The sequence below is a fragment of the Vulpes lagopus genome, chromosome 5, assembly GCF_018345385.1.
Source record: "Vulpes lagopus strain Blue_001 chromosome 5, ASM1834538v1, whole genome shotgun sequence".
Lineage (NCBI taxonomy): Eukaryota > Metazoa > Chordata > Mammalia > Carnivora > Canidae > Vulpes > Vulpes lagopus.
This window is the reverse complement of record NC_054828.1, coordinates 6,104,736-6,129,859: the sequence shown is the minus strand read 5'-3', so window position 1 is coordinate 6,129,859 and position 25,124 is coordinate 6,104,736. Positions and strand designations below refer to the sequence as shown.

The following is a 25,124-nucleotide window of genomic DNA, read 5'->3' as shown; positions in this document are numbered from 1 at the left end:
CAAAACAATTTGTTTGCCTTAAAGTAAGGAACGTCTGGTTGGGGGAAAATATGAACCAAGATGGTCGGAGGTAGCTCTGAAAGCAGACAGGAAGTTGCAGAAGGCTTGGGGGCCATGACCTTGATTTGCTCTGGTTTACTAAAATCACTCAAGCAGCGGGACACTCTGACAAGCCTTGGTTCTTTCCCATGTCCAACCTGTAACTGCTCCTAGGGAGCTGTTATCAGAAGACAACCCTCCCTCCCAGGTCAAAGCCCCTAGTAGTGGGGCAGGATCCACTCTACAACTGGAACTTGACAGCTAAAATATGCCTAAAAAATAAATACACCTAGGGACACCTGGGTGGCCGAGTGGTTTAGTGCCTCCCTTTGGCCCAGGCTGTGACCCTGGAGACTCGGGATGGAGTCCCACGTCGGGCTCCCTGCATGGAGCCTGCTTCTCCCTCTGCCTGTGTCTCTGCTTCTCTCTCTCTGTCTCTCATGAATAAATGAATAAAATATATTAAAAAAATAAATAAATACACCTAAAATATACCTGTGAAGTTATTTTTAGAAGTCCCAGAAAATTCTCCTATACATGATTCAAATTATGGCTGATAGGAGCCTTAATATACGTATTATATATGATTCAAAAAGAGGATCCCTGGGGCAAAGCTTTCATAGCATCAGCAGAATAAATGGAACAGAGCCCAGGAAGAGTCCAAGCTGAGTGTTCCCAGACTGTTATATATATATTTTTGTTTGTTTAAACATGCAAAACTTAGGCCATACCCTCAGGATACAAGCTCAACAGCATGGCAAACATCCATGACCAAGGCTTGCCCTTTCTGCCTCAGGGCAATGCCTTGGCTAAAGTAGTTGGAGCATCTTCAGATCTTGTCCTAGAATCACCTTTAATCTGAGGGTACCACATGCAGTGTGCTCCTCACTGGGAGCTGAAAACACCCAGTATCTTTTCTGCTTGTCACTGAACCAATTGTGGTATCTGGTTCCTTTATCCTTCTTGTGTTATCACTGAGCAACTCCTACCCGTTCCTGAGGAAGAAATTCATCTTTCTGTGTCTGTACTCCAGAAGAGTTCATATCCAAAACAGATCTTTTGGACATTCTGCACCAAAACCTGACTCAGTATTGTTTGTTGATGGCACTTATCTTAAAAATGGAGAGGTTTAAAAATTCATATGGAAACTCAAGGTAAGTTCGAGAATAGCCAGATCAATGGCCAACTGATTTCAAGAGGATGGGAAGACAATTCAATGGTGAAACATAATAGTCTTTTCAACACATTGCACTGTGACAGGTGGATATCCACATGCAAAACAACAAAGTTGGACCCCTGGCTCACACCATATACACATTAATTCACAATGGATCAAAAACCTAAGTATAAGAGCTAAAACTATAAAGCTCTTAGAAGAAAACAGGGGTAAATCTTTGGGACCTTGGATTAGGCAGGGTTTCTTAAAGGTGACACCCAAACCACAAGCAGCCAAAGGAAAAAAATAGATAAATTGGACTTTATGGGGCTGAAAAACCTTTATGTTTCAAAAGGTACCATCAAGAAAATGAAAAGACAGCTCACAGATGGGGGAAATACCTTGCAGATCATATATTTAGTAAGAAACTTATATCTAGATTATATGAAGAACTCTTACAACTGAATAATACAGTTAACACAATTTAAAAATGGGCAAAGGATCCAAATAGATATGTCTTGAAAGAATGTCTACAGATATTTGATAATCACATGGAAAGTTACTCAACACCACTGGCCGTCACGGAAATACTCATCAAAACTACAATGAGAAACCATTTCACCCCCCCTAGGATGGCTATCCTCACAAAGTCAGAAGACAAGAGTGGACGAGGACGTGAAGGAATTGGAACCTCACACACTGCTGGTGGGATGTCAAATGACATGGTCTCTCTGGAAAATAGGATGGCAGTTCCTCAAAAGTTAAGCCCAGCGTTACTGCATGACCCATAAGTTCTACCCCAGGGCCTATACCAGAGGAAACTGAAAACATATGTTGACACAGAAACCTGTACACGACTTGCTCACAGCAGTGCTCTTCATAACGGCCCCCAACTGGAAAGAACCCACATGTCCATCAACCAATGAGTGGATAAACAAAATGTGGTCTAAGCAGATAGTGGGATAGAATTTAGCAGTCAGAAGGAATGAAGTCGTGACATGCGCTATGACATGGGTGAACCTTGAAAACATTATGCTAAATGGAATAATAAGGCCCTGTGTTGTATGACTCCACTTCTGCCACGTGTCCAGAAATGGTGAATCCATCGAGACAAAAGGAGATGATAGTTGCCTAGGGCTGAGAAGTTGAGGGCAAATGAGGAGAGACTGCTACGGGCCTAGGGTTTCTTTCTGGGGTAATGAAAATGCTCTAAAATTCACTGTGGTTGCACAAATCTGTGATTATACTGAACACTACTGAACTGTACATTGAATGGGGGACTTGTACGGCATGTGACTTATATCTCAACAAAGCTGTTAATAAAAACAAACAACAAAAGGAGGAGAGACAATACTAGGCTGTATATACAAGAACTTTCCAGGCTGGAATTACTGGATAGTGGCCGAACCTGTGGCCCTCTCCAGGGCACATTCAATTGACAACGATAAAGGGTAGCTCCCTATGCCGAGCATTCAACAGCAATGCTCTGGAAACAGAGAGGTTTACTGACCATAACAGAGACATGGGACCCACAGTACGAGGGACAGACAAAATATCTCCTGGATCATCACACTAAAGGGTTGTTGGAACATGGTCCCTGGGCAAGGACTTCAGAAAGGGAGCACAGAGAGACGGATCTGTGGAGAGGCGCGGGGATTCTATCACAAACACACTATGTTTGCCCTCCTGCTCTGAGAAGGAGCCAAGGGGAACAATCATGCTCCAAGCCCCCTGAGGATGGTATCCAGTGAAGCCAGAATGGCCACCTGGAACCATATCCCTTCACATGGCCGTGTGCTGACCTTTTCTTCAAGACAGCTCATCCTGGTAGGGACAAACTGGCTGTGGTATTGGACAACGTGGTGAGAAACTCTCCCAGGATAGCAGAGGAGATGACCAAAATCCTGGGTAAAGTATAAAAATCGGAACAAACCCTAAGGGACCCCCTGGGCATCCCCAAATGGATTCTATGGGTTATAAATGTACACTTGTAATAGCATATTTGCTTTCTGGATGAATCAAAGCAGTCGCTTGTTGAGGGGAAAAACCCAGCAGTGATAGGAGCTAAAATATTACTACTAGGTCCTGTGTTCCTTATTAGGGATATTCTAACTCATTTATTTATTTATATTTTTAAAAGATTTTATTTATTTATGAGAGACAGAGAGAGAGAGAGAGAGAGAGAGAGAGAGAGAGGCAGAGGGAGAAGCAGGCTCCATGCAGAGAGCCTGATGTGGGACTCGATCCAGAGACTCCAGGATCACACCCTGGGCTGAAGGCGGCACTAAACCACTGAGCCACCTGGGCTTCCCATCTAACTCATTTATTTAGTAATATGCAGACACCTTCTACTGGGAGGGTTATTCACAGATCACTCAGAAGTTTCACTGTCTTTTTATCCCATATCTTTTGGGAACACAGAAGTGGATTTTTTAGAACTCACTATGAAGTCACGACTTAACAGATTTTTTTTTTTTTTTTGACTTAACAGATTTTGAACTGGGTTTCTCGAAAGAACCCCCAGAGGCGGACAGCACACTCAAGCCAACTATTTCCCAAGATTCTCAGGATAGGTATAAGATGAAACACAGGGACCGCTCTCACCTAAGAGCACTGGATTAAATTCTCCTTAATGTTTGCAACCACTGACTTCCATATACTCCTTTACACACCTTTATTCTTGGTTCTTTGGGTCATGCTCTCCTACCTTATGCATTTAAGGTTATACATCACTGATCTGCTCTATTATGCTTCCTTCACCAATAATAACTGGCCTGGATCTAGGCCTTGCTAGTGATAGCCACCATCCTAATTCTTGAAATAAATCTTCCCAAGCTATTACTAGGGAAATCGATATTGAAAGCCAGTATAAAGTATATCACACAAACCTTATGAATTATGACATTCTCTGTAGACAATATGTAGAAGAGAAGGAGAACGCTCTTGAGCTGGGAGAGGTGAATTCAGCTATCTTGTGACGTATCTGACTGCTTATCACAACACCACCCATGACACATCCCTACAGCTTCACCAAGGTGGATCCCATCTCTCTTATGTGGGATCTGGCTCATCAATGCCACCCAGGACCACAGCTGATGGTTCTGGGGGGCTATTAGACTGGTCCAAGGGCATGGCTCCCCCAATGCCTCAGTGAATAATTGAATAATGCCATCTTGCAAACCATCTGAGGACAGAATTCCCTTCTGAGGGACACAAATGATACCTGGCGAAGCAGCCCGTGGAGGCTGCTGGTCCTATCCATAGGAATTGGGCAGCTCCAAGCAGTCATCAAGAATGTGCACCTTGCTTTGGGTGATAGGGTAAATAAGACAGCCTATGTGTGGCACAGGAGGCATGACAAATCGGGCTGACTTCCTAGTGTGAGCACTCATGGTAACAGTAAGAGCTCAGATTTTCTCTTGACCAACTGGGGAGATCGTCACTGCCAGCACTTCACTTTGGACCTGGATGCACAGCAGGGGTGAGGTGGGACAAACCATGTTGATGTTATAAGGGAAAGCCACCTGAACGCTGATGGTGGACTCAGGGAGTTGGTGGAACCACTTTTCTTGGTCAGCCCTGGGAACTCTTGGGTCATGGGTCTAGAGGGCCTTCGAGTGCCTTCTAATAACACTTTGTTATGCTTCATCATCTCAGTCTTCCCACATCTCATGTCCAGAATGCTAACTGCTTCTGTGTAAATCACCACGAACCTAGCAGATGACTTAAGAGAAATGGGATAAAATCATGCTGACGGACAGTGACCAGACAATCAGACCTCCGCTGATGACTCTGCACAGGGTCGGTGGCAGCGTGGAGACCCAGACAAGCGCTGGTGGCCTCTCCTGGAGCTCTGCCTGAGGGACGGACCACCAACAGGGTGCCGAGGATAAAAGCGCCCCTTCCCCATGTCCCTAGAGAAAGCCTGCTGGCCCAGCAGCTTTGGTAACAAGGCAGTACCAGACCTGGCATGACCTGATCAATCAGCAGACCAGCCTCTGAAAGCCAATCCATCCGTGACTTCCCAGGCTTGGAAAGTGAGCCCACAGGTGGCAGATTCACCCAGTGATGAGGCTTTTAAGGCTGGAGTCAACCATTCTTCCTTTGTACCCAGCACAGGCCATGCTCCTGGGATGCACACCACTTGATCCACGCTGCCCCACACAGGCTCCTCCCTGCAACCTGGACGAGACCAGCGGTTTGCTTTGCTCAACAGGATCGCCTGAACATCACTACAATCCTTATTGAAGTAATCGATACATCGAGCTTTTTGATCTCAGATGCTAAGTGACTACGGTGTCCATTCTTCAACACTTTCACTCATTCATTCCACAAACATTTACTGAGTGCCTACAATTGCCAGGCTCTGTTGTAGATGCCAGGGATACAGCAGTGAACAAGACGGCAGAAGCACGTGCTCAGCTATGTGGAGCATATATATGCCATGTCTAGCGGCGGGAAGTACAATGGAAGGAAAGACAGTGAGGAGGCGGGGGTGGGGGTAGGAGGTGGTCAGGGAAGGCCTCCCAGAGCACACAGCTACAGGGGCGAGGAGCCCTCCAGGCCAGGAGGGGAGTGCCGGAACAGCCATGTCGGTTGGTCGTGGGCAGCACCCTTGAGGTCACTGAGGCTGCAGGGGGTGGATGAGGGTGAGGGCAGAGGGCCATCAGGCCAGGGTCTGGTAGCCTTTGGGCCATTCTAAGAGCTCTGGCTTTGCTTCCACGTGAAGAGGAGCCATGGAGAGCTCTGAGGAGAGAGGGACACAGTCTGAGTCAGATTCAAAAGGCCGGCTCTGGGGGCGCCTGAGTTAAGCATCTGACTCTTGATCTCAGCTCAGGTCTTGATCTCAGGGCTATGAGTTTAAGCCTCATGTTGGGCTCCATGCCGGGCATGGAGAAAAAATAAACTTAAAAAAATAACAATAAAAGGCTCGCTCCTGCTGCCCTGGGGATGTTAGAGAATGGCAGGGCAGGATCTAAGAGCCATTTCAGGGCCGCAGCCCCAGCATCCCGTACGGGCCTTGTGTAGGGTGGAAATCATGTGTTTGTAGAACCAATGAATGTGGGGGATTGTCTGGAATGTAGCCTAGAGCTTCCAGAGCACACCAGCAGGGGACGCAGGAACCCCGAGCTCTCCAGGAGCCCACATCCGCTTCCTGGGCTGGACATTGTGGGGCTGGTGGGCTGGGGAGGTGGTGGGTCTGCTCAGACCCAGGTGCTCCCTCCAGACTCTGATGCTGCCACAGCCTGAGTAACTGGCCCCTCTGCTCCCCTGGCTTCCTGGGGCCACAGCTCTGGCTGCATGGGCCTGACCCTGACCCCCAGATCTTCACTTCTGTGTCCCCTTCCCCCTGCAGGTCCGGTTCGGTGCCTGTGGTGGACATCCACCGTGCTCTCCCACCCATGTCCCCTCTTCTTCTGCAGGCCCTCCTTCGCCTTAGCTGTATCCCTGCAGCAGAGATCCCTTCCAAGAACCACTCTCCCAGGCGAGGCAGGCCCCGTGTTACTCACCCCACGGTCACCCCGCCCTGAGAGGTCACTACCCTTTGCATCTGGGCATCAGGTGCAAGGGGAGAAGCCAGTGCCCAGGCCCTTCATCAGGGGTTGTGAGGGCAGCGATGGCCTGCCCCAGGACACTCACCCACACAGTCCTTCTGGTTCCAGTGGAGCCTCCTCCCTGGGGGGCAGACACATTCATAGCTGCCCCTGGTGTTGATGCAGCCCTGGTCACAGCTCCCATTGTTCATGCTGCACTCGTCCACATCTGAAAGCACAGGTGGGAAGAAGGGTGTCAGGGCAGGAGGCTGGCTGGTGGGGCAGGGTCACCCAGGACGAGGGGGCCGAGAATCCCCTGATCCTGCAGGCAGCCTGACACTGTTATCGGACGCAGACATGTGGCCACACACACCACACACAGGAGTGCACACACGCAAGGCTGATGGACACGGACACCAAGCCGTCTCCCTCCCCCAGGAACCCCAGCGGTTTGCTGAACTCAAGTGGCTGCGCCGGGCTGGGGGGAGGGCAGAAGGTGGCACAAAGTTAAAGTGCTAAGCAGGTCTCGTGGGCAGGGGTCATGAGGTGTCTCTCGCTGGGTTGCACAAGGCTTTCCCAGGCTGTTTCCTTCTGTGCGACGGGCCCCAGGGTAAGAAGCTGCCTCCAAGGCTCTTCCTTCTCTGGTCACGGAGGAACCAAAGCACCCGCTGGAGACAGGGAGAGGGCCTGGGCCATACTCATGCTGGGGTGCCTGGCTCTGAGCATCTGGGCGGCAGAACTTACAGAGTGGCAGGCCCAGAGGACCTGGTGCCTGGGTTTTTGGGGGTCCCTCCAGAAGAATCTGTAGCCCAGCCTACGAGCACCCTCCCCCAGTACCGGCTTGATCACTTCACGCCTGACCCCACCTGACCTGGAGAGCCCCCCAGCAGAGGGAGTGTGGTCACAGGAAATGAGGAAATCCCAGGGCCTCGGGGCCATTCTTGGCTCCCCCACCTTCATCTGCCATGCCTGCACATCCAAGTCTGTAGCTAAATACTTCTAGAACCTTCTCCTTCTCTTCACACACCCCCATCCTGTCCAAGGTCAGTAGCTCTGGCTCCCATGCCTAGAGCTATCTCCCTCCTGGTGCCTCGAGTTCCATTCTCCTAAACACGTGGCACCCAGAGTGATCTCATTACCTGAGCACGCCCACGTTACACCCCTACTTAAACCCTTCAACAGTCTCTCATTATGCTGTGAAGAAAACCCATGTCACCTGCAGGCCTTACAAAGCCCTGCTTCCTCCCTGTCTGCATTGCCCACCATGTTCTCATTCCCTTATGGGGCTCCACCAGCTGCTTTGAGGTCCCTCTATGCTACCTCAATGCCTTTGCACTTGCTAGTCCTCCTGGCATGCTACCCCTTGGCTTGGCCCACTTTCCTCCTGTAGGATCCCCCTGGCCCCATCTCCATACGCTGTCCTCGTCTGTTGTCACCCTCTCCCACTGGGACGAATCATCTATGGGAGTCTGTGCAGTGGCCATCCCCTGTTCTGGACTGAGGATCCCTTGTAGTTGCCATTTTGGGGCCTATGCCCACTACCTGGAGCGAGGCCTGCCACCTAGGGGGTACTTGCCACTCCCTGCCCTTATCTCCCTGCCCCCCTCACTCTTGAGCCCCTCTGCCCACCATAACCCAGCATTGCTTAGGTCCCTTCCAGGCCCTCCAGGGTCAAGGTTGGGGTCAGGGTGTGGGGTGCAGCATAGGTGGCCGTGTGGCCAGGCGCGTGCCTCAGGGGGGAGGTGGCCCTGGTGGGCGGGCTGCAGACCTCCGCAGTGGGTTGTCCCATAGAGTGTGTAGCCACGGTGACACAAGCACTGGAAGCTGCCCGGGGAGTTGATGCAGATGTGGTCGCAGGTCCGCTCGAAGGAGCACTCGTCGATGTCTGTGTGGCCACAGGGAGAGAAAGTTCAGGGAGGAGTTTCAGGGTGCAGTGGATGGGCATAGCCTGTCACTCGCTCAGTCACTCAACGAACATCTGGGCACAGATCGTCCCTGGGCCCTGAGGCTTAGGGCACAGCCGATCCACAGTACCTGTTGGTCCTCTTGTAACCGCCTGACTTGGCAGTTTGTGTCCGTTAACCTTATATTTCCGGGTTACAAGCTATTTCCCATCTCTTCTGGAGGGGGGCAGGGTACAAGTACCTTGAATATAAGGTATTATTATGAATCACTGCCATTTTAATATCATTCAATTGTGATTAGGGTAAATATTTAATCCACCTCTGCAGGAAATTGCTATGGGCTTGTCTGAGGCAACAAATGAACTGGGACATTTAACTAGGCCTCTTGGATGCTTGACCAAAGTGTGTTTTCCTATCATTCCAAGATGTCTCTTGAGAAAACAGCCCAAAAAGAAGGAGTTATGGGGAAAACATGCTATCCATAAGGGATAACAAGATAGCCTCGACAGTGTGTGAAATCTGTTCTGAGATTCCTGGTGGCTGGGGTGAAAAAGGAAAAAGGGTCATGCTTATTACCAAAAAAGAGGAAATGAATCACATGCTCATACAAGACCAGTGTGTCCTGGCTACACATTTTGGGGAAAATGTTTCTCATGGGACAACTGATGGGGGCTCCTGAGGGCAAAACAGCCACTGACCCACCTCTCCATAGGCACCATAGTTGGAGGTCGTCCCTTGAATTTATTAGCTCTTGCAACCACATGCGTTGATGATACGTGTGTATTTGTAATAATTCTAGTGCAAGGAAAGAATCACACTGGGTGCTCAAAGGAGGATGTGATCCCTCCCAGGAGAGGAATCTGGAGGATCCCCTGGTACCTCTGGTACCTGGACTCGACCTTGAGGGCTGGGATGAGCTTGGAGGGAAGGAATGAAAGCGGGGAAGGGGTCTCTGAGCAAAGGCTGGGAGGTGGCAGCCCAGAGCACTCTGGGGTTGGGAGGTGTCTGAGGTCTCCGTCCCAAGGGCCTGAGTGCCAGGCAAAGGAAATTAGAGCCCAGGGTGGGGCTGGAGCGAGGCTGGGACATGGCCAGAGCCCCAGGGCCTCAGAGAGAGGAGCCAGCAGAGGGTGGAGAAGACTCGCTGGAGCCCAGACAGACACACATCATGGCCTCCTCCTCAGTGGCAGCCCACCTCTCTTAGGGGCAGCTGGGGGTGCAAAATCAAGGGCCCTCTCTTAGCCCTCCACAGAATTTGGGAAGGCAGATGGAGCCAGTAAGTCAAAGTGCAGGAGGCTGGACAGGTGACATGCTCTCAATGGGCCTCATGTCCTGAGAGGAAGACAGAGCCGGGATACCCATCAAGGGAGGAAGAGGCCGAGCTGGGGAGGGGAGGTGACTAGGCTCCGGACCCTCCCTTACCAGCCTCCTGCTCCTGCCTTCCTCGCCTGGTGCCTTTGGGAGGGCACATCCCTGGCCACTCAGGGCCTCCTGCTGCCCTGGGGGCCAGCCCTGAGCTGCACTGATGGGGGGGATGCAGGCCCCACAGCCCCATTCAGCCATTCAGGTTGTGCAGTGTGCCATTATGCAACGCCACGCAAATGAGGGGACTAGTCTGGAACGGAGTCATCGAGGATGGAATTGAGCTATGTTCCTGCCACACAGGATACCCTGGCTCCTCCCTCTGTACTTTCTCCCAAAGCGGGTCCCCAGGACACTCCTGCCTTCTTCACAGTGGCTTCATCCAGTCCCACAGGGCGCCTTGTGGTCTCCCAAACTCCCCTTGGGTGGGTTTATCTCCCTGGCTCCCCTGGGAAAATGCCTATTCACCGGTGTCCCCTCCCCCAGGAAGCCTTCCCTGACCACTCTTTCCGCTGCCCATCTCTGGGCTCTCACTGCACACCGGATGTCTCCTGGACTCGTTCTGGGCTGTGATTCCTGGCTTCTGCCCAGACTTCACATACCGGGAGAGGGGGGCCTCCTGGCAGGTGCCCCGGAACCCTAAGGACTGCAGGAGAGCGCCTGCAATGCGCCAAGCCTTCCACCAGGTGGCGCCAGCCCACCTCGAAGCCTCTGAAGGAGGCCCCGGGCTGCCGGGGCGCTGAAGGGCTCTGCTGTGCCGCCCCCCACCCGACCGCGCCGATGCGCCTCCCGGCCTCAGTTTCCCACCTGGGTGGGCTCTGAGGGCCCTTGGGGTCATGAATCCTAGAGACAGCGGGGAGGGCAGGTGCGCACTAGGAATGCTCAGCGGGGCCGACGCACGGGGCCCTAACCTCCCCCCCAGGAGCCCGCGCAGGCCCGGCAGGGCGGGGGGCACGGGGGCGCGCGGGGCTCACCTTGGCACGTGCGCTCGTCGGTCAGCAGCTTGTAGCCCTTCCGGCAGCCGCACTCGAAGCTGCCCACCGTGTTGCGGCAGAAGTGGTCGCAGCCCCCGTTGTTGGTCAGGCACTCGTTGATGTCTGCGGGGGGCAGGGGGCCAGTGGGCTGGGCCGCCAGGTGGGAGGCTGCCCCGCCCCCACGACCCCCTGCGCCCCCTGCCCAAGGCGGGCCTCTGGGGCCTGGCGCCCAGCCTCGGGGGTCTGGAGACTTGGGGAGCCCGGCAGGCATTCATGGGATGGAAAGGAGGGGAAGTGATGGCTGCTGTGCGGGACAAGAGGGTGGGCACCCTGTGGGGGGGCAGTGCGGCCTGGGGGTGGGCCGGTCTTGGGGAAGCTCCTGCGCCCCTGGAGCCTTGCCTACCTGGCTCTAAGACAACCACCGTCAGAAGCACATCTTGGACAAGCACCGAGCCCCGTGAGGATTAGATGAAATAATGGTCCTGCGGTGCTGGTGCTTAGTGAGTGCTCAGCCAACAATCAGTAGCTTTAAGGTCCCAGTTTTACTGATGGGAGAAGGAGGCTTAGAAAGGTAACAGGTGCTCCTGGGCTGGCCGGCTTCCCCCTCCAATTCTGCCTACTGGTTTGAGCAGTGTCTTCCCTCAGGATTTCAAGGACTTGTGGCTGGACCCTCAAGGTCACACGGCCTAACTCCATGCAGTAACTGACCCCTTGCAAGCATCCCTGCCAGTTGGCCTCTGCTTGCATATCTCTAGTGATGGGGGCTTTCTGCCTCGCAGCATGGCCTGTTGGCTGATGCATCACATGCTTCCCCAACTCCTATGACTTCCCTCCTGTGCCCCCTCGCCCTGCTTATCTGGCCTTTGCTTTCTGGGCTCCAGGCCAGCCTGACAGACTGTGACATCAGAGACCCTGATCTAAGGTGTCTCTTCTTACTCCAAAGTTCCTCTGGGGCCCCGACCCCGAGGCTCCCCATGATGACACGACGCAGCAAGTAGTAGCAGAGCTGACTTTCAGAATGGTGTTCTCTGATTTGGAGGGGGTGAAAGCAAGTGAAGGAAACCAGCTCCGAGTTGGCCAACGGCAGAGCTGCTGACTCCAACTCTGGCCCTCACTGAGCCTGTCCTGAGCGTGAAGGCCCGGGTACCCCTGTCCTGTGTAACTGGCACTGCCCTATGAGCAAGGTCCACCTACCCCCCTTTGTGCTGAGCCCCACGGAGAAGACTCTTTCCCATCAGTGACTCCAAATCCTGGCCTCACTATTTTTTTTCTCAAACCAAACAAGCTAGATCTGACACCTGCAGAAAAGTCCTAAAGCAATGTTCCCACAGGATATTCTTCAACAACAAAACAAAACCCAGGTGTGTGGTCCAGTACACTAGAAGGAGGCCTTCAAAGAGAGCAAGGCTGGGATGCCCCCGTGGGCAGTTCTCAGAGCCTCTGGGAGAGGAGGCCACAGCAAGCCTGGCAGGGGCGGACTCCAGAGCTGCTTTCCTGGGAAGCCCCTGAGGGACCAGCCTCTGAGCAGTGCAGAGCACCCAGTGGGCATGCCCCTGCATCTCCTCACCCTTGGCTGCCCCACCACCACCCCAGGCAGCTCCACCCCAAAGACCCATTCTGTTTGCATATTCTGGTGACTTTGGCACCAGGAAGGTGGCCAAGGAGGGGAACCTGGGGTGGTCCCCAGTAAGTGAGGCCTGCAGATCACCAGACCTGGCCTGGAATCCTGGCTGTGCCACTGCCTGGGTGACTTCACCCCTCTGAATACAGCAGCATTCTATGTGTGTGCACCGAGATGATCACTAAGAACAATGCCTTCTTAGGTCCGGGAACTCTGCACACGGCCCATGTTCCAGGAACAGAAATGCCTAAGGGTGAACCCACGCCCCATGGCAGGTAGTCAGACCCTCCGGTGGTCACTGCACCTACTGGGCACCACCTCATCCTGGGGGCCAGGTCAGGCACTTTCTGGCAACGTCTTACGTGATCTTCAAAACAACTGGGGGACCAGATCCTCCATTTTACAGAGGGAATCACAGCTACACGCGGGAGCGATTGGAGCCCAGTCCCCCACAGCTGTCTACAAAGACAGGCCCTCTCCAGAGCACCAAGCTGACCCCACAGCCTCCAGAGAAAGCAACATTAGGTTTAGTTGAGGGCCCGTCCCAGGCAGAGGCTTGGGCATCTCCGTATTCTTCTCCCCCTGGGGATTATAGGAAGACAGGGAAATTTCTAGCTAAAAGCCTCTGGCAGGAGAATGGAGACCTGTCTTGGCTCTGTCTCGGCCAGCTGTGTGATCCTGGGCAGGAAAGGTACCTCTCGGAGCCTCAGGTTCCCCATCTGTGAACTGGGCTGGCAACAGGTGCCTCTCCCAGACTACATGTGCTGAGGCGGGCTGCTCACTCAGGAATGCCTCAGGCCTTCTGGAACCCCCTGAAGGGATCCCACCCCCATCCCTATTCCCATCCGGCCTGTCAACGGCAGGGGCTGTCATGGCAACCAGACAGGCCATGGGAGGCATGTTTGCTTGAGGCCAGGCTGGTGTGGCAGTTGCCTGGGGATCAGAGTCAGGGAAGCACCCCCAGCTCTAGCCACGGTACAGTCACGCAGCCCCTGGACCTTCGTTCTGACGAGCCCCGGGGTGCAGCCTCTGCCCTGCTCTCTCCTTTCTGCCCTTCTAAGACTCCTCTCTTTCCTCACTGTGCTCACGCTGCCCTCAACCCCACCAGGCAGCCAGCAGACCCCCTACCTGTTTACAAATTTCCAAGGCCCCCGGTCATCCCAGGATAAAGGGCCAGCCCTTCCCTGGGCATCCCGGGCATGGATGCTCTGCCTTCCTCTTTCTGCGTGCTTGGCCTCTGCCTTGGCAGCCCAGGCCCCCACACAGCCTGCCCCTGGAAACAGCTGCCTCCGTGGGAAGGTTTCCCTGACGTTCCCTCTAGAGTTGGCTGTCCCCTTGTCACGGGGCCTGCCCTCAGGAGGATGAAGACACAGAGAGGGGAGCTGGCTCCTGTCTGGAGCCCCTGGGCCCAGCATGTGGCCTGCAGAGAGACTGCCCAGCAGGTGTTCACTGAGTGGATGAAGAATGCATTAGCTGGAGCGGCTGAGAGAAGGCTGGGGTCCTGGGCTACCCAGGAGAACCTCAGAGGCATTGCCGCGATCAAGCATCGGGGGAGAGGTAGCTGTGAGCTACTGTTCCGGCTCCCCTCTGCCCATCCCCACGGAGGGGCACAGCCTGGTAACCCAGGGCCATGTGGAGGGCTTCCGGGTGGGAGTGGGCGGCCGTTGCCCTAGAGCAGCCTCGTGGGGAGGGCACACTGCTTGGCTTGGCCTGCTGGGCAGAGGGCAGGTGAGGGAGCAGAGGAAACAGGTGGTGGGTGGGAGTTCTCCTGGACTGTTCTGGAAGGTGAAGGCACTGGTATCTCTGAGGAAACCCAGGCTCCAGCTCAGAGAGTCGAGGCCCCAGACCTCCCTCCTCTCAGAGGGGCCAATTAGCAAGGTGCCCCCTTCCCAGTATCAAGCGGGTACAGCACTGAAAAGGGGCCCTTGAGGCTGGACCCCTGCGCTGTCCACACTCTTGAAAAGCAACTTGGGACAAGTCCTCCAGACAACCCCACAGCCCCCATGTTCCAGATAGAACACCCCCACCTTCCTGTGCCTGTCTCCACCTGTCTGTGTGACCCCTGTGTGCTCAGGGATTTCAACTCTGGATTTTCCAGGACCTCTGTTACCTTTGCCCTCCAGCCATAGGTCTGGCTTCACAATGACTTTTGGCTTCCAGAACACCTTTGAATTACTCCTTTGATATCTTCTTCTGGGCCCTTGCCAGGACCAGGGTGCACACATCCACTGGGGAGCTGAGGCCTTGGGGCCGGGGATTCCCAGTGGGGCTCGCCCTGCCAGGTGCCCGCGCCCTGACCTGCACCTCTCGTCTGACCTGTGAACTTGGGCTGTGAGCATGAGGCTCTAAGACACCAAACCTGGGGTCTGGAGGTCAGCCGTCACTGTCTGGTGTCCTCTGATTTGAGGACGTTACGACATTTACGTGAAGCAGTTTTAGACTAGTCCCACGATCCTTAAATTCTGACTTCTAAGACAATATCTGGACCACCACTGCCAACGCCTGGTTCAGGCCAGATGATCTCCAGCCCAGGTGATGACAGCAGCAGCCTCACTGCTCTTCTAGACCCTGCCTGGAGAACCCCATCCAAGCTGTGGTCAGGGCCCTGCTCAAGATGAAGACCTGAGTCTGAGCTTTCCCTGCCTGGTGGTGTCTGGGGACTCACCAAAGCTTGGAAGGATGAAGGGTCAAGCCCTCCCCAGCACACAGGCCCTGTACTGTCTGGCCTGGTCTCCTGCATGTCTCACAGACCTGGGCATGCTGGATGCCTTTGGGTTCCTGCGCCCCAGCCTCTGCACAGTGGCTATGGTGCCGCTGGAAATGCTGCCCTGATAAATGCCTCTCCCTGTGCCCTCCCTGCCCTGGCTCTCGCTCTTCAGCTGGGTGTACATCTCCATCCACCACCTAGCAGTCAGTAATACACGTTTATCTCAGTGATTTTAAAAAGTGAAGAACTGTCTTCTGTGTGCAGTAGAAGATCCCCAGGGAAGGTCTGCTTCATTCACCTGTCTCCCCGGCCCCTGCACAGAGAAGGAGCCCCCAAACCCCACCTGGTATGGGGGAAATGAAAGGATCTCTTGACTGCAGGGCAGCAGGCATGAGGAGGTCTGGCAAGGGCAAAGGGCAGAGCAGGGGAGCCCTGGTTAAAGGGCTGGAGTGGTTCTGGAAGAGCCATAGGAAACAGCGTGGGGGGCTTGGATTGGTGGGCCTCCGGCTGTGGGGGGGGCTCCTCTCCCCTAGACACTGGGTGGAGGTGGGTGGGTCAGATGCCCCTCAGGCCACCGAAGGCTGGGTGGGGGCAGCAGAGCCCCCCAAAGTGCTCTACTTGGGCTTGGCTGCCGATGCAGACAGTTGGCTCCTGGCACCAGCTCCCTGAGCCCTGCCCGTCCCTGTGGTCCCATGCCCGAGGGGGATGCAGAGTAGCCTGACTTTACCCTCTCCTGCCCCAGTGCCAAGGGCACCGGGCCAGGCCTGCTGTGTCACCGCTGGCTGTGAGGACGGCTGGGACTGTGGGGAGCCCTGGCTGGTCCCCCGGCATCGAGTCCAGGAGCTGAAACTCGATTCCGAGTGAGCTGAGCAGTGGCTACAGAAGGGCTTTCTTTTCAAATAAACAGGTGGAAGGACTGTTATTCCTGTCAATAATCCCAACTTTCTTCCCAGCAAAACTAGGAAGGAGGAGTCACAAGCTATTTTTTACAGGCTTAAAAAAAAGCCCACCTCGGACTATTTAAGATCACCAGAAGCCTCTGCTGTCCATGTCTTCACCCTCTCCTCTGCCCTTCTGCTCGCTGCCTTCCGGCCTGCCCTGCTCCCTGACAAGTGGGAGGCTGGTGGCCCATGGCTGCAGGGATTTGAAGGGCCAGCCTGGAGCCCAGTGGGGCTGCACGTCCCTCCCTTGCAGGGCGACCCCTTCAGTTTCCAGAACACTGCCAGCTCTCACTTCCCTGCTCCCCTCACTCCTTGTTTCTTGAGGGACCCCTAACACCACCAAGCACCCCCGGAGGCCCTCAAGAACTCTGTGGGGTGAGTCAGGGAATAAGTGGGAAGAGCAGAGCAAACAGTCACTTCCAGTGGCTGGGAGACTGGCCCATTCCTGCGAGATCCTCCCATCTGCCCATCCTTCCAGAGCCTCATTTCTAATCACAGGTGGAGGTCCTTCTGCATCCCCGGTCCCCAGTTGGGAGCCCCCATAATTTCACTCCTCTGGAGACAAGGACACACAGCATCCTCATTTTGCTAACGGTGACAAGAAGACAATTCCATCCTGGTACCAGCAGACCTCCCAGGGCCATGCTGTTGCCCCAGCTCTGCCAGCTACTACCACGAAGGCAGGTGAGGGTGAAGAGATGGCCATATCCCCCTCTGTTCCCCCCCCACCCTCCTAGGACCACGATGAGTCCTTGTGGGCCCAGAGGGTCCTGCAGTGAAGACACTGTTTGCCTGGCCCAGTGCACAGCCCCTTCCTTGGACATCAGTACCTGCTGTTTGGCTCAGGACCCTATCAGCGAAGCGTTCCCTTGAACCCTGCTGGGGAGCACTGACCCTCCCTCTTCACGGCCTCTCCAGCGAAGTGCCGTGCCGGCGACTGTTGACCCCCGCCCTCCCAGGCAGCCATGGCCACACACCCAGTGCGAGCGTGCAGCCCCCGCCCCTGCCTGAGTGGCTCCACGCTGACCTTTGCACGTCTTCCCATCGGGCTGCAGCGTGAATCCCACCGGGCAGCTACATCGCACGCCAGTGGCCGTGTCCCTGCAGGTCCGGTCACAGCCTCCGTTGTTTACCGCACATGTCTCTGGGGGGAAGAGACAGAGATGCTCAGTCTCCTCGGCTGGAAGCCACTGCCTTTCTCCATCCACGGGGGGGGGGGGGGGGGGGGGGGGGGAGACCTCCTGAGACAGGAGATCTGAATTTGAGTCCTGCCTGATACCCTCTAGCTGTGGGCCTCCCTGAGCCTATTAAATGGGAAAATGACACCATTCCTGTGGTTGCCGGTGAGGACCCACTGTAAACGGTGGGTAAATGTCTGCACCCTACAGGGGGCTGTGCTTGTGTAAAGGTCACCGCCGACAGGGTCAACGCTGCTGTGTGCAGCCGCCACGGAGATTAGCCTGGCTGGCATTTAACTGCCCAGGGCCAGATTCCTAAACCCTTGTCCTGCCCGGACTTGGGACTCCAAACCCAGACTCGCAGTCCCTGGGGCTCCCAAACTGGTCTCAATATTGGACTGGCCTGTGGCCCTGGCCGTGGAGCTTCCAGGGCTGGTTCCCTGAGTCCGCACACCATCCATCACCTTGATGAGGCACTCAGCTCAACATCTGTTCTCACTGAGCCATAAGCCAAAGGCGTCTGGTTTTCGTCCACTTGAAGCTTGTCTAGTGCTTTTTTCCCTTTTGCAAATTCAAAGGGCCTGGAGCAGCTGGGGCAGAGCCTAGGTCACTGAACCCGTCGCGTGGTGAGAATGATCCTCCCCAGGACTGGAGAAGGGGCTGGCAGGGCCAGGTCACCAGGGCGCAGGTGGCCCGCACACAGAGGAGCCCAGTCCTGGGCCTCTGAGCCTTTCAACCAGGGTTTCTTTCTGAGCATCTGTGTGCTTTGATCTTGTGGGAACTGTGCCTGAGTGGGCTTCCCCCCTCTCTCCAGTGTTGGGAACTGAAGAGCCAAGGCCCCTATCTTTTACAACTCAAAACCCTTGGCCTGCCCACCTTGGCTTTCTCTGGGCCCCTGAAGACTCCCACTCCCTGGTTTATTCTATCTGTCCTATGGTGTCTGCAGTCCTGCAGGAATGATCACTGAATACATATCCCGGTAGCCAGGAGTCCCTGCTGCTAATTATACCAAATTCATGATGCCTTTCCTTTGAACTTCAACTTGTATGTGGTGGTGGTGGTGGGGGCAGGGCTGGGAGAGGAGGACATCTGGCTTTCCCCTCTGGGTTTGAGTGTGCATCTCCGTGATTCTGCAGTGTCGTCCTGAAGCACTGGGGCCCTTCTGGAGGCTAATGCCTTTACCATGATACAAAGAGCGGTAACTCCTACTGGAGGGGGGACGCCTGGGTGGCTCAGCGGTTGAGCATCTGCCTTCAGCCCAGGGCATGATCCTGGAGTGGCAGGATCGCGTCCCGCATTGGGCTCCCTGCAAGGAACCTGCTTCTCCCTCTGCTTATGTCTCTGCCTCTCTCTCTCTGTGTCTCTCATGAATAAATAAGATGTTTTTTTTTAATTTTTTTTTTTTTTTTTTAATGATAGAGAGAGAGAGAGAGAGAGAGAGGCAGAGACACAGGCAGAGGGAGAAGCAGGCTCCATGCACCGGGAGCCCGATGTGGGATTTGATCCCGGGTCTCCAGGATTGCGCTCTGGGCCAAAGGCAGGCGCCAAGCTGCTGCGCCACCCAGGGATCCCGGATAAATAAAATCTTAAATAAAATAAAATAAAATTAAAAAGAAAACCAAACTTCTACTGGAAGGCCAGTGACCTTGACCCTGACTCTTCCTGCCCATCTTTCCCTGTGTCTCTGTGAATTTTAGCCTTCCAGCCAGGTGTGGGCAGTTCTGAGAGCCTTCCTGCCTCTGTGTATGCTGGCCCAGCGGCTTGGAGGCCTTCTGCCTGCTCCAGTCCCAAGGCCCAGCTCAAAGGCCATGTCCACGAGGAGCCTCCCAAGCCCCAGGCACAGAAAGAAGGCCGCGGCCCTTCCCTGTACCAGGTTGGCCTTTGTTGGCAGGAGCCATGCTCTGGCTGGCATATGGCCTGCTCAGGTCTTCTTGTCTCTGCCCGACTGTTCACTGGGGCAGTGGAGGTGGGAAGGCCAGGGTGTGAGCTCTGGCTCTGTCAACCACTGAGTGACCCCGGTAGGCTACCCCTCGGGCTGGACACCTGGCAGGTGAGGATCAAACAAACTCCCCGCTTAACAGCCCTTGTTCTGGGTCCTGGCATGTAGTAGTTGCTTCACAAATGTTAGTTTGCCCTCCTGGGATTCTAACCGGAGAGGAAATTCCACCTCTCGGCCCCAAATCAAAGGGCCAAGGAGCCCCCAGGTGCCTTTTCAGTCTTTCATGTGGGAGAGCCCCTCTCTGGAGAGCGGCCCGAGGACCTGCTTGCTCTCCAGGTGCAGGTAATTAACATCGGGGCCTGGGGCACAGTGGGACCTTCCTCAGGGACAGGGATGGTGACCAGGCCTCTCCGTGGTAGTGGAGGCGGGTGCAGCGTGGGCAGCGTGGGACTGTGTCCCCAAGAAACGAACCTGGCCAAATGGGCTCCTGTCAGCCCCTTGCATCTGGAGGCCCCGATGGGACTTGGAATCGTGGCCTTCCAGAGTGAGGGGCCTTGGCACCCATGGGGCAGGCGGAGGCCAGGAGGGGCTTCGGGCCAGCGTGGAGAATCGCCCACTCTAGCCTCTGCCCTGCACTGTGCACACTTAACCTCCTGTGTTGCCCTAGATGATGTTTGGTGCCTAAGCTTTAGGTTCTGGGCGAGGGGCTCTGGGCCCCCAGGGAAGGCCCTGTGGGGTGTTCTGGGAGCTGACCACTTCCTCCCATGGCACTTGGTTATGGCAGGTCACCTGCTCCAGTCCCTGCTCAGCCTTCCAAGCCTCACATCCCCTACGCTCCTGCCCCTTCCACCTCCCTGGCAAGGAATCTGCCCAGGGCTGTGCAGCTTGTAGGTGGCAGAGCTGGTGGGACCCAGTGGGTCTGACTCCAACCCACCCGACAGCCCCAGGACCGGGACCCCACAGTACCAAGCAGGCACTACATTCTCCATACTCCTCCCTGACCGCTCCTATTCAGTGCTCCCTGTCTCTGAGCATGCTGCCCCTAGCTATCCCCTTGCCTGGGGCCTCCAGGCCTGCTCCTGCTGCTTCTTTAACATCTGATTCCAGCCCCTGCCCTTACTGCTGTTCTGCATCAGGCTACCACCAGGGTCCTCCTCTGTGACATTCACAGCCTTGCCACCTGTCCCTGTCTTCCAGACCACTGCCTCATTCTGGGTAGCCAATGCCTCTACGCTCCTGCAGTAATGCTAAGAGCCAATACTCAGAGAGGCCGGGCCCTGTGCTGGGCAGTGGAGTGACCAGCCAGCAACCAGCCTGTCCTCTATGCTGCCCTGGCCACTGCACCTGCCCAGGTGCCGGCCCCCAGGGTCCTCTCAACAGCACAGGGTTGGTGGCTGTTATCATTCTGAGGTTAGCAGATGTACACAGCACAATGCGATATACACAGAAAGGAAGACGACAGAGAGTACCCAGTCCTCTGGGCTAGAGTAGGGGTTGGGGACTGAAGTCTACAGTTAGGACAGGCCAGCCTGGGTGGGGCTGAGAGCTTCGTCCCTGGGAGTTTCCAAACAGAGGCTACTGGGAGCTGCTGAGGGAGCTCCTCGCCTTGGGTGGTGATCAGTTTGGGTCACTCCCCCTGGACGGCTATCTCAAAAAAGCAGCCTCGCCTCTGTTTCCCAAGACTAGAGGCCACCCAGGCCTGGTATTAGGCCACCACTGTCTCAGATGCAGAAACCAGATAGCCGGTCCTCCCCCTTGACTGCAGGATCACCCTGAATGCAAATGGCAAACATGAGCTGGGGGCTGCAGTGGTGTTCTCTGGCACTCGGGAGGCAGGGGGTGCAAATGTGATCCTGCCCTGTGAGGCAGCACCCCATCCAGAAGCACACACTGCCAAGGGAGGCTGGAGTCCAGGTGCCAGACCTTCAGGGTTGTGAAGGGGAAGAGGGCAAAGCCAAAGCTCAGAGTGCTGTTCCAGGGATCTGAAGACTTTCCTTTGGGACCCTGTGAACCCTCTAGTCTCTCCCGGAACCTGCCTCCCATGAGAGCTCCTGGGTCTTTCTAAAGCCTCTCCTCTCCCCCTGGAGCAACAAGGGGAACAAAACCTCCTGGGGCACAGCCCTCTACTGCCGACAAAGGGGATCTTCTCATCCACTAATATCCACTGGCCTCACAGCAACCCCAGAAGCTGGCTTCTTCTTTAGACAGAGAAACTGAGGCTCAGGAAGTTAAATACCTTGTCCAGGCAGGATCAGCTGCATATTGCGAGGCCCCGCAAAATAGAGGCAAAATATAAATGAGGGCTCTTGCTCAAAAATAAAAAAATTTCAAGACAGAGGCAACAGTGCCTCAGAGGCACTCAACCAGTGGGGGGCCTTTCTGAGGGCAGGGCCTGGGGCAAGGGTACGGGTCACACACCTGTGAACCCAGCCCTGTGTCTCAGGCCACTCAGTTATTTGGAGGAGCCAGTATGTGAACCCAAGGCTGTGGGACTCCAGACTGATGAGTGAGCCAGCCCAGGCCAGAGCCGGGCCTCTGATGTGGGCTGTCCCAGCAGCCTGCGGTGGTGGGGCAGCAGAGATGGTGCCTGGCCTCCTCATCCAGCAAGAGGGGAGAAGCCTTACCCCACAGGGCTGGGCTGGAGGCTGGGGAGGCTGCCCTGGGGTGGGGCTTAAAGTGGGAAGGGGCCTGGGAGTAAACCAGGTGGGAAATCCCTGGATGCGTCACCAGGCTGGTCTTCGGTCTTTTCCCTGGGGCATTGCCGCTGTGGGCCAGGCCCTGCCAGAGGCACTGGGCAGAGACACAGCAGATGCGGGCAGGGGAGGCCAGCCCTGGGCTTGGACAGTGGGACCCTGCCTGGGTTGGCACTGCCTGCTTGCTCTGCCCTAGGTCTGGGGCAAAGTCCGGCAAGGCCTGAGGAGGACAGTCTCTGTTGCAGTGTGGTGGCTAAACCATGAGCGGTAGGGTCAGAAAATTGGGTTGCATACCTGGCCCTGTGACCTTGGGCAAGCCCCTTTGCTCCTGGAGTCTGAGCTTCCCAACATGTGATATGGGAGGTGATGGCATTTACCATGGAGTTTGTGCAAGGTCCACACAAATGTGGACGTCACGGTGCTTTGTGAATGGTCACAACAGTGACCACATGCTCACCCTCGAACCTCTGCACGAAGTCTTAGCACCCAGTGAGTTGTTGATTCATCTGGGCTGCTGCTCTGTGTGGGCAGATGTGCTGCAGAGTCCCTGGCTTTTTAGACACCTGAGTCTAGCAGGGCAGCAGATGCTCTAGGTCACTGTTCTAACCACCACTTTGGGAATGACTCTTTAGTGCTGGCTGGTTGAAAGGGAAGAGCTGGAGCTGAGCTGGACGCTGCCCCAGGCCTCAGGGGTCAACGGTTCACCAGGGGAGACAGAATAGGGCCTGGACCCTGACCCTCTCACGGGAGTCTGGGCCCACCTCCCCTGGGCTCACCCCATCACATCCAAGGTCCACAGATGGCTCCCCTGGGCCAGGCTTGTGCACCCCTCACGACTCAGGAGACCACTCTAAGTTCTCTTGAGCCCTGCTGGCTCCCCCAGGCCCCAGGCTCCTGTTCTGGTGGTGGTCCTCCCCAGAGACCACTCTGTCCCCAGGAAGAGCTGTGTCAGGGTGACCCCATGCCCAGCACAGGACCAATTGCTGCTGAATGTCGACATGAAAAAACAAGTCTCTGGAGGAACGAGGTGGAGCGAGGTGACCAAGCCCCTGCCCCAAGCTGGGCCTGGCAGGAGAAGGTGCCTGAGATGAACTGATAGCACAGAAGACCTGGGAGTCCACCAGCACCAGCAGAGTGATGGGCACTGGGCGAGGTGGAAGCTCACATGGGCTGACCGCAGGCGAGTGACTTCACCTGGCCGAGAGCGCCTGGACCAGAACTGGACGTGGGGCCAGAGGCCCGAATGCCACACTTAGTTCCCGATGCGCTGTGGGACTTTAGGCCGAGGATCCTCCCATCTCTGGGCTGTGGTTGTATCCCTGTGCCATCTGGGGAATCCCAGGCTTGTCTGCAGTGCAGGTGTCAGGCTCTGCCCCGGAGGCTCCGACCTGGTAGCTGAGGTGTGAGCCCCGTGACCCACAGAGACCTGTCAGCCCACACAGCTGCCCTAGCCCTAAGGCCTAGGGCTAAGCTCTTGCTGCAGCCTGTCGAGACCTCACTCAGGGCTGGTCTTCCTGCCCTTCTGCTGCTAAGACCAACTGAAGCGAGTGAGGGAGAGGGGTTAGCCACGGGCCCTCTGACCTTTGATCTCTCCTCCCTCAGCTGATTCCTGAGCCTTCCATGGCTATCACTTTGGGGTAAAAGTCATGTTCCTTGGCAGAGCTCCACACACTGGCTGGGCTCTCCTTCACTGCCTGTCTCTCCGCGCCGACCCCACTGACCTCTGGGTGGCCCTGTGGCCCATCAAGGGCATGGTCAGCAGGCTGATGTCCCTTACTATGCTGACAGTGAGGCTGGTCTCCCTCATGAAGTCCCTCGGGTGAGTGAGAAGAGCGAGGCCTCAGGCTGACAGGAGAAGCCACATCCCCAGACATTCGACAGGGAGTGGTGAGCAGGGCCCACCCATCTGTCACCTGCCACCCTGGCTCCTAACCACACTGCCCCTCCAGCTCTGCCTGGAACCTCCACACTGCCTCCTGAGAGCCGTCTGCAGACAGCAGCTCTTCCCCGTGTGGGGAGATGCACCGACGGCTGGGTGCTGGTGACATCGCCCCGGGAACACCTGGGACTCTGAGTACAGCTGGGTCCTGGGGGACACACTGGTGTCTGATGTAATGTGGGGGAAGCGGTGCGTGGAGGCAGAGGCAGGGCAGTGGCAGGGGCAGGGGCCAGGGCTGCAGCCCCAATGGGGAAGGGGTACCACGTCGGGGTCTGAGGGGCAGTGGGAAAGGAAGCCTCAGAAGCCCTGCTTGGTCCCCAGCACTGCCCTCTGCCACATCTGAATCCAGTAGGCCCCTGGCTCATGGTTCTCAGAGCTGGCCTGGCCCTGGGGCAGCCTTGGTGGGTTCTGGACTCTGTCCTGGTAGCACACAGGTGGGCGACCATGCGACTCGCAGGGCCCTGTGCGGACTCTGGCCCAGCTGTGGGGAAGGAACGGGCCATCAGGGCCGCATCACCTCACGAACTCCATCTACCCAGGACCTGGTCCTGCTCAGGGGAGTCTGCTGTATCGGTGGAACTGTCTTCTGGACACACTGGGCAGCCTCGGGATTTCAGGGGCAGTCCCCTCTCATGGGCCTGCCTCGTGGGTGGGACTTCCACACTGGTGCTCAGAGAGCAGGACCCAAGGGACCCGAGGGTCAGTGTCTGGCAGTCTGTAGCAACAGGGGTGGGGGCCGAGGGTAGAGAAGAGGTCAACCAGGAGCGAGATGAGCAGACCTTGGGGAAGTTTCTTCAACAGAGGTTTTATACTAATGCAGGTGGCAGGAGCAGAGCCATGGCAGCGAGCCTTTTCCTGGCCTCTGGCTCCTGCCTTTGCTCTGGCTACTAAGGGGAGGGGGTGTTGAGAGCAGACAAAGGGGGGCTCACACGTATTTTCTTGTTGGAGGCAATCCTCAGGTGGGATCATTACGCCCATCCTACGGAGGGCTCATGAGGGCCCAGTTGGTGACCCTTCCTCAGCCCTGCACTGTCCTTCCCACCACATGGGATCGTGGAGGTTTGGGGGTCGGGCCCTTCTTCCCAGAACACCCACCACCAGCAGCTACCACTTCCTGAGCCCTTGAGGGCCAGGGGCTGT

The 25,124-nt window shown here is 55.8% G+C and overlaps 1 protein-coding gene across 2 annotated transcripts in view; it reads right to left on the bottom strand.

The window, feature by feature from the left end:
* SCUBE1 (signal peptide, CUB domain and EGF like domain containing 1) overlaps window positions 1–25,124 on the bottom strand; it is a 141,048-nt gene that overhangs the window by 22,879 nt on the left and 93,045 nt on the right. For both annotated transcript variants that reach the window (XM_041757484.1, XM_041757485.1), the window contains 4 exons: window positions 17,263–17,379; window positions 10,967–11,089; window positions 8,498–8,614; window positions 6,836–6,958 (listed from right to left, as the gene is read on the bottom strand). In XM_041757484.1, the coding sequence (XP_041613418.1) occupies window positions 6,836–6,958; window positions 8,498–8,614; window positions 10,967–11,089; window positions 17,263–17,379 (480 nt within the window). The remainder of the gene's footprint in view (window positions 1–6,835; window positions 6,959–8,497; window positions 8,615–10,966; window positions 11,090–17,262; window positions 17,380–25,124) is intronic.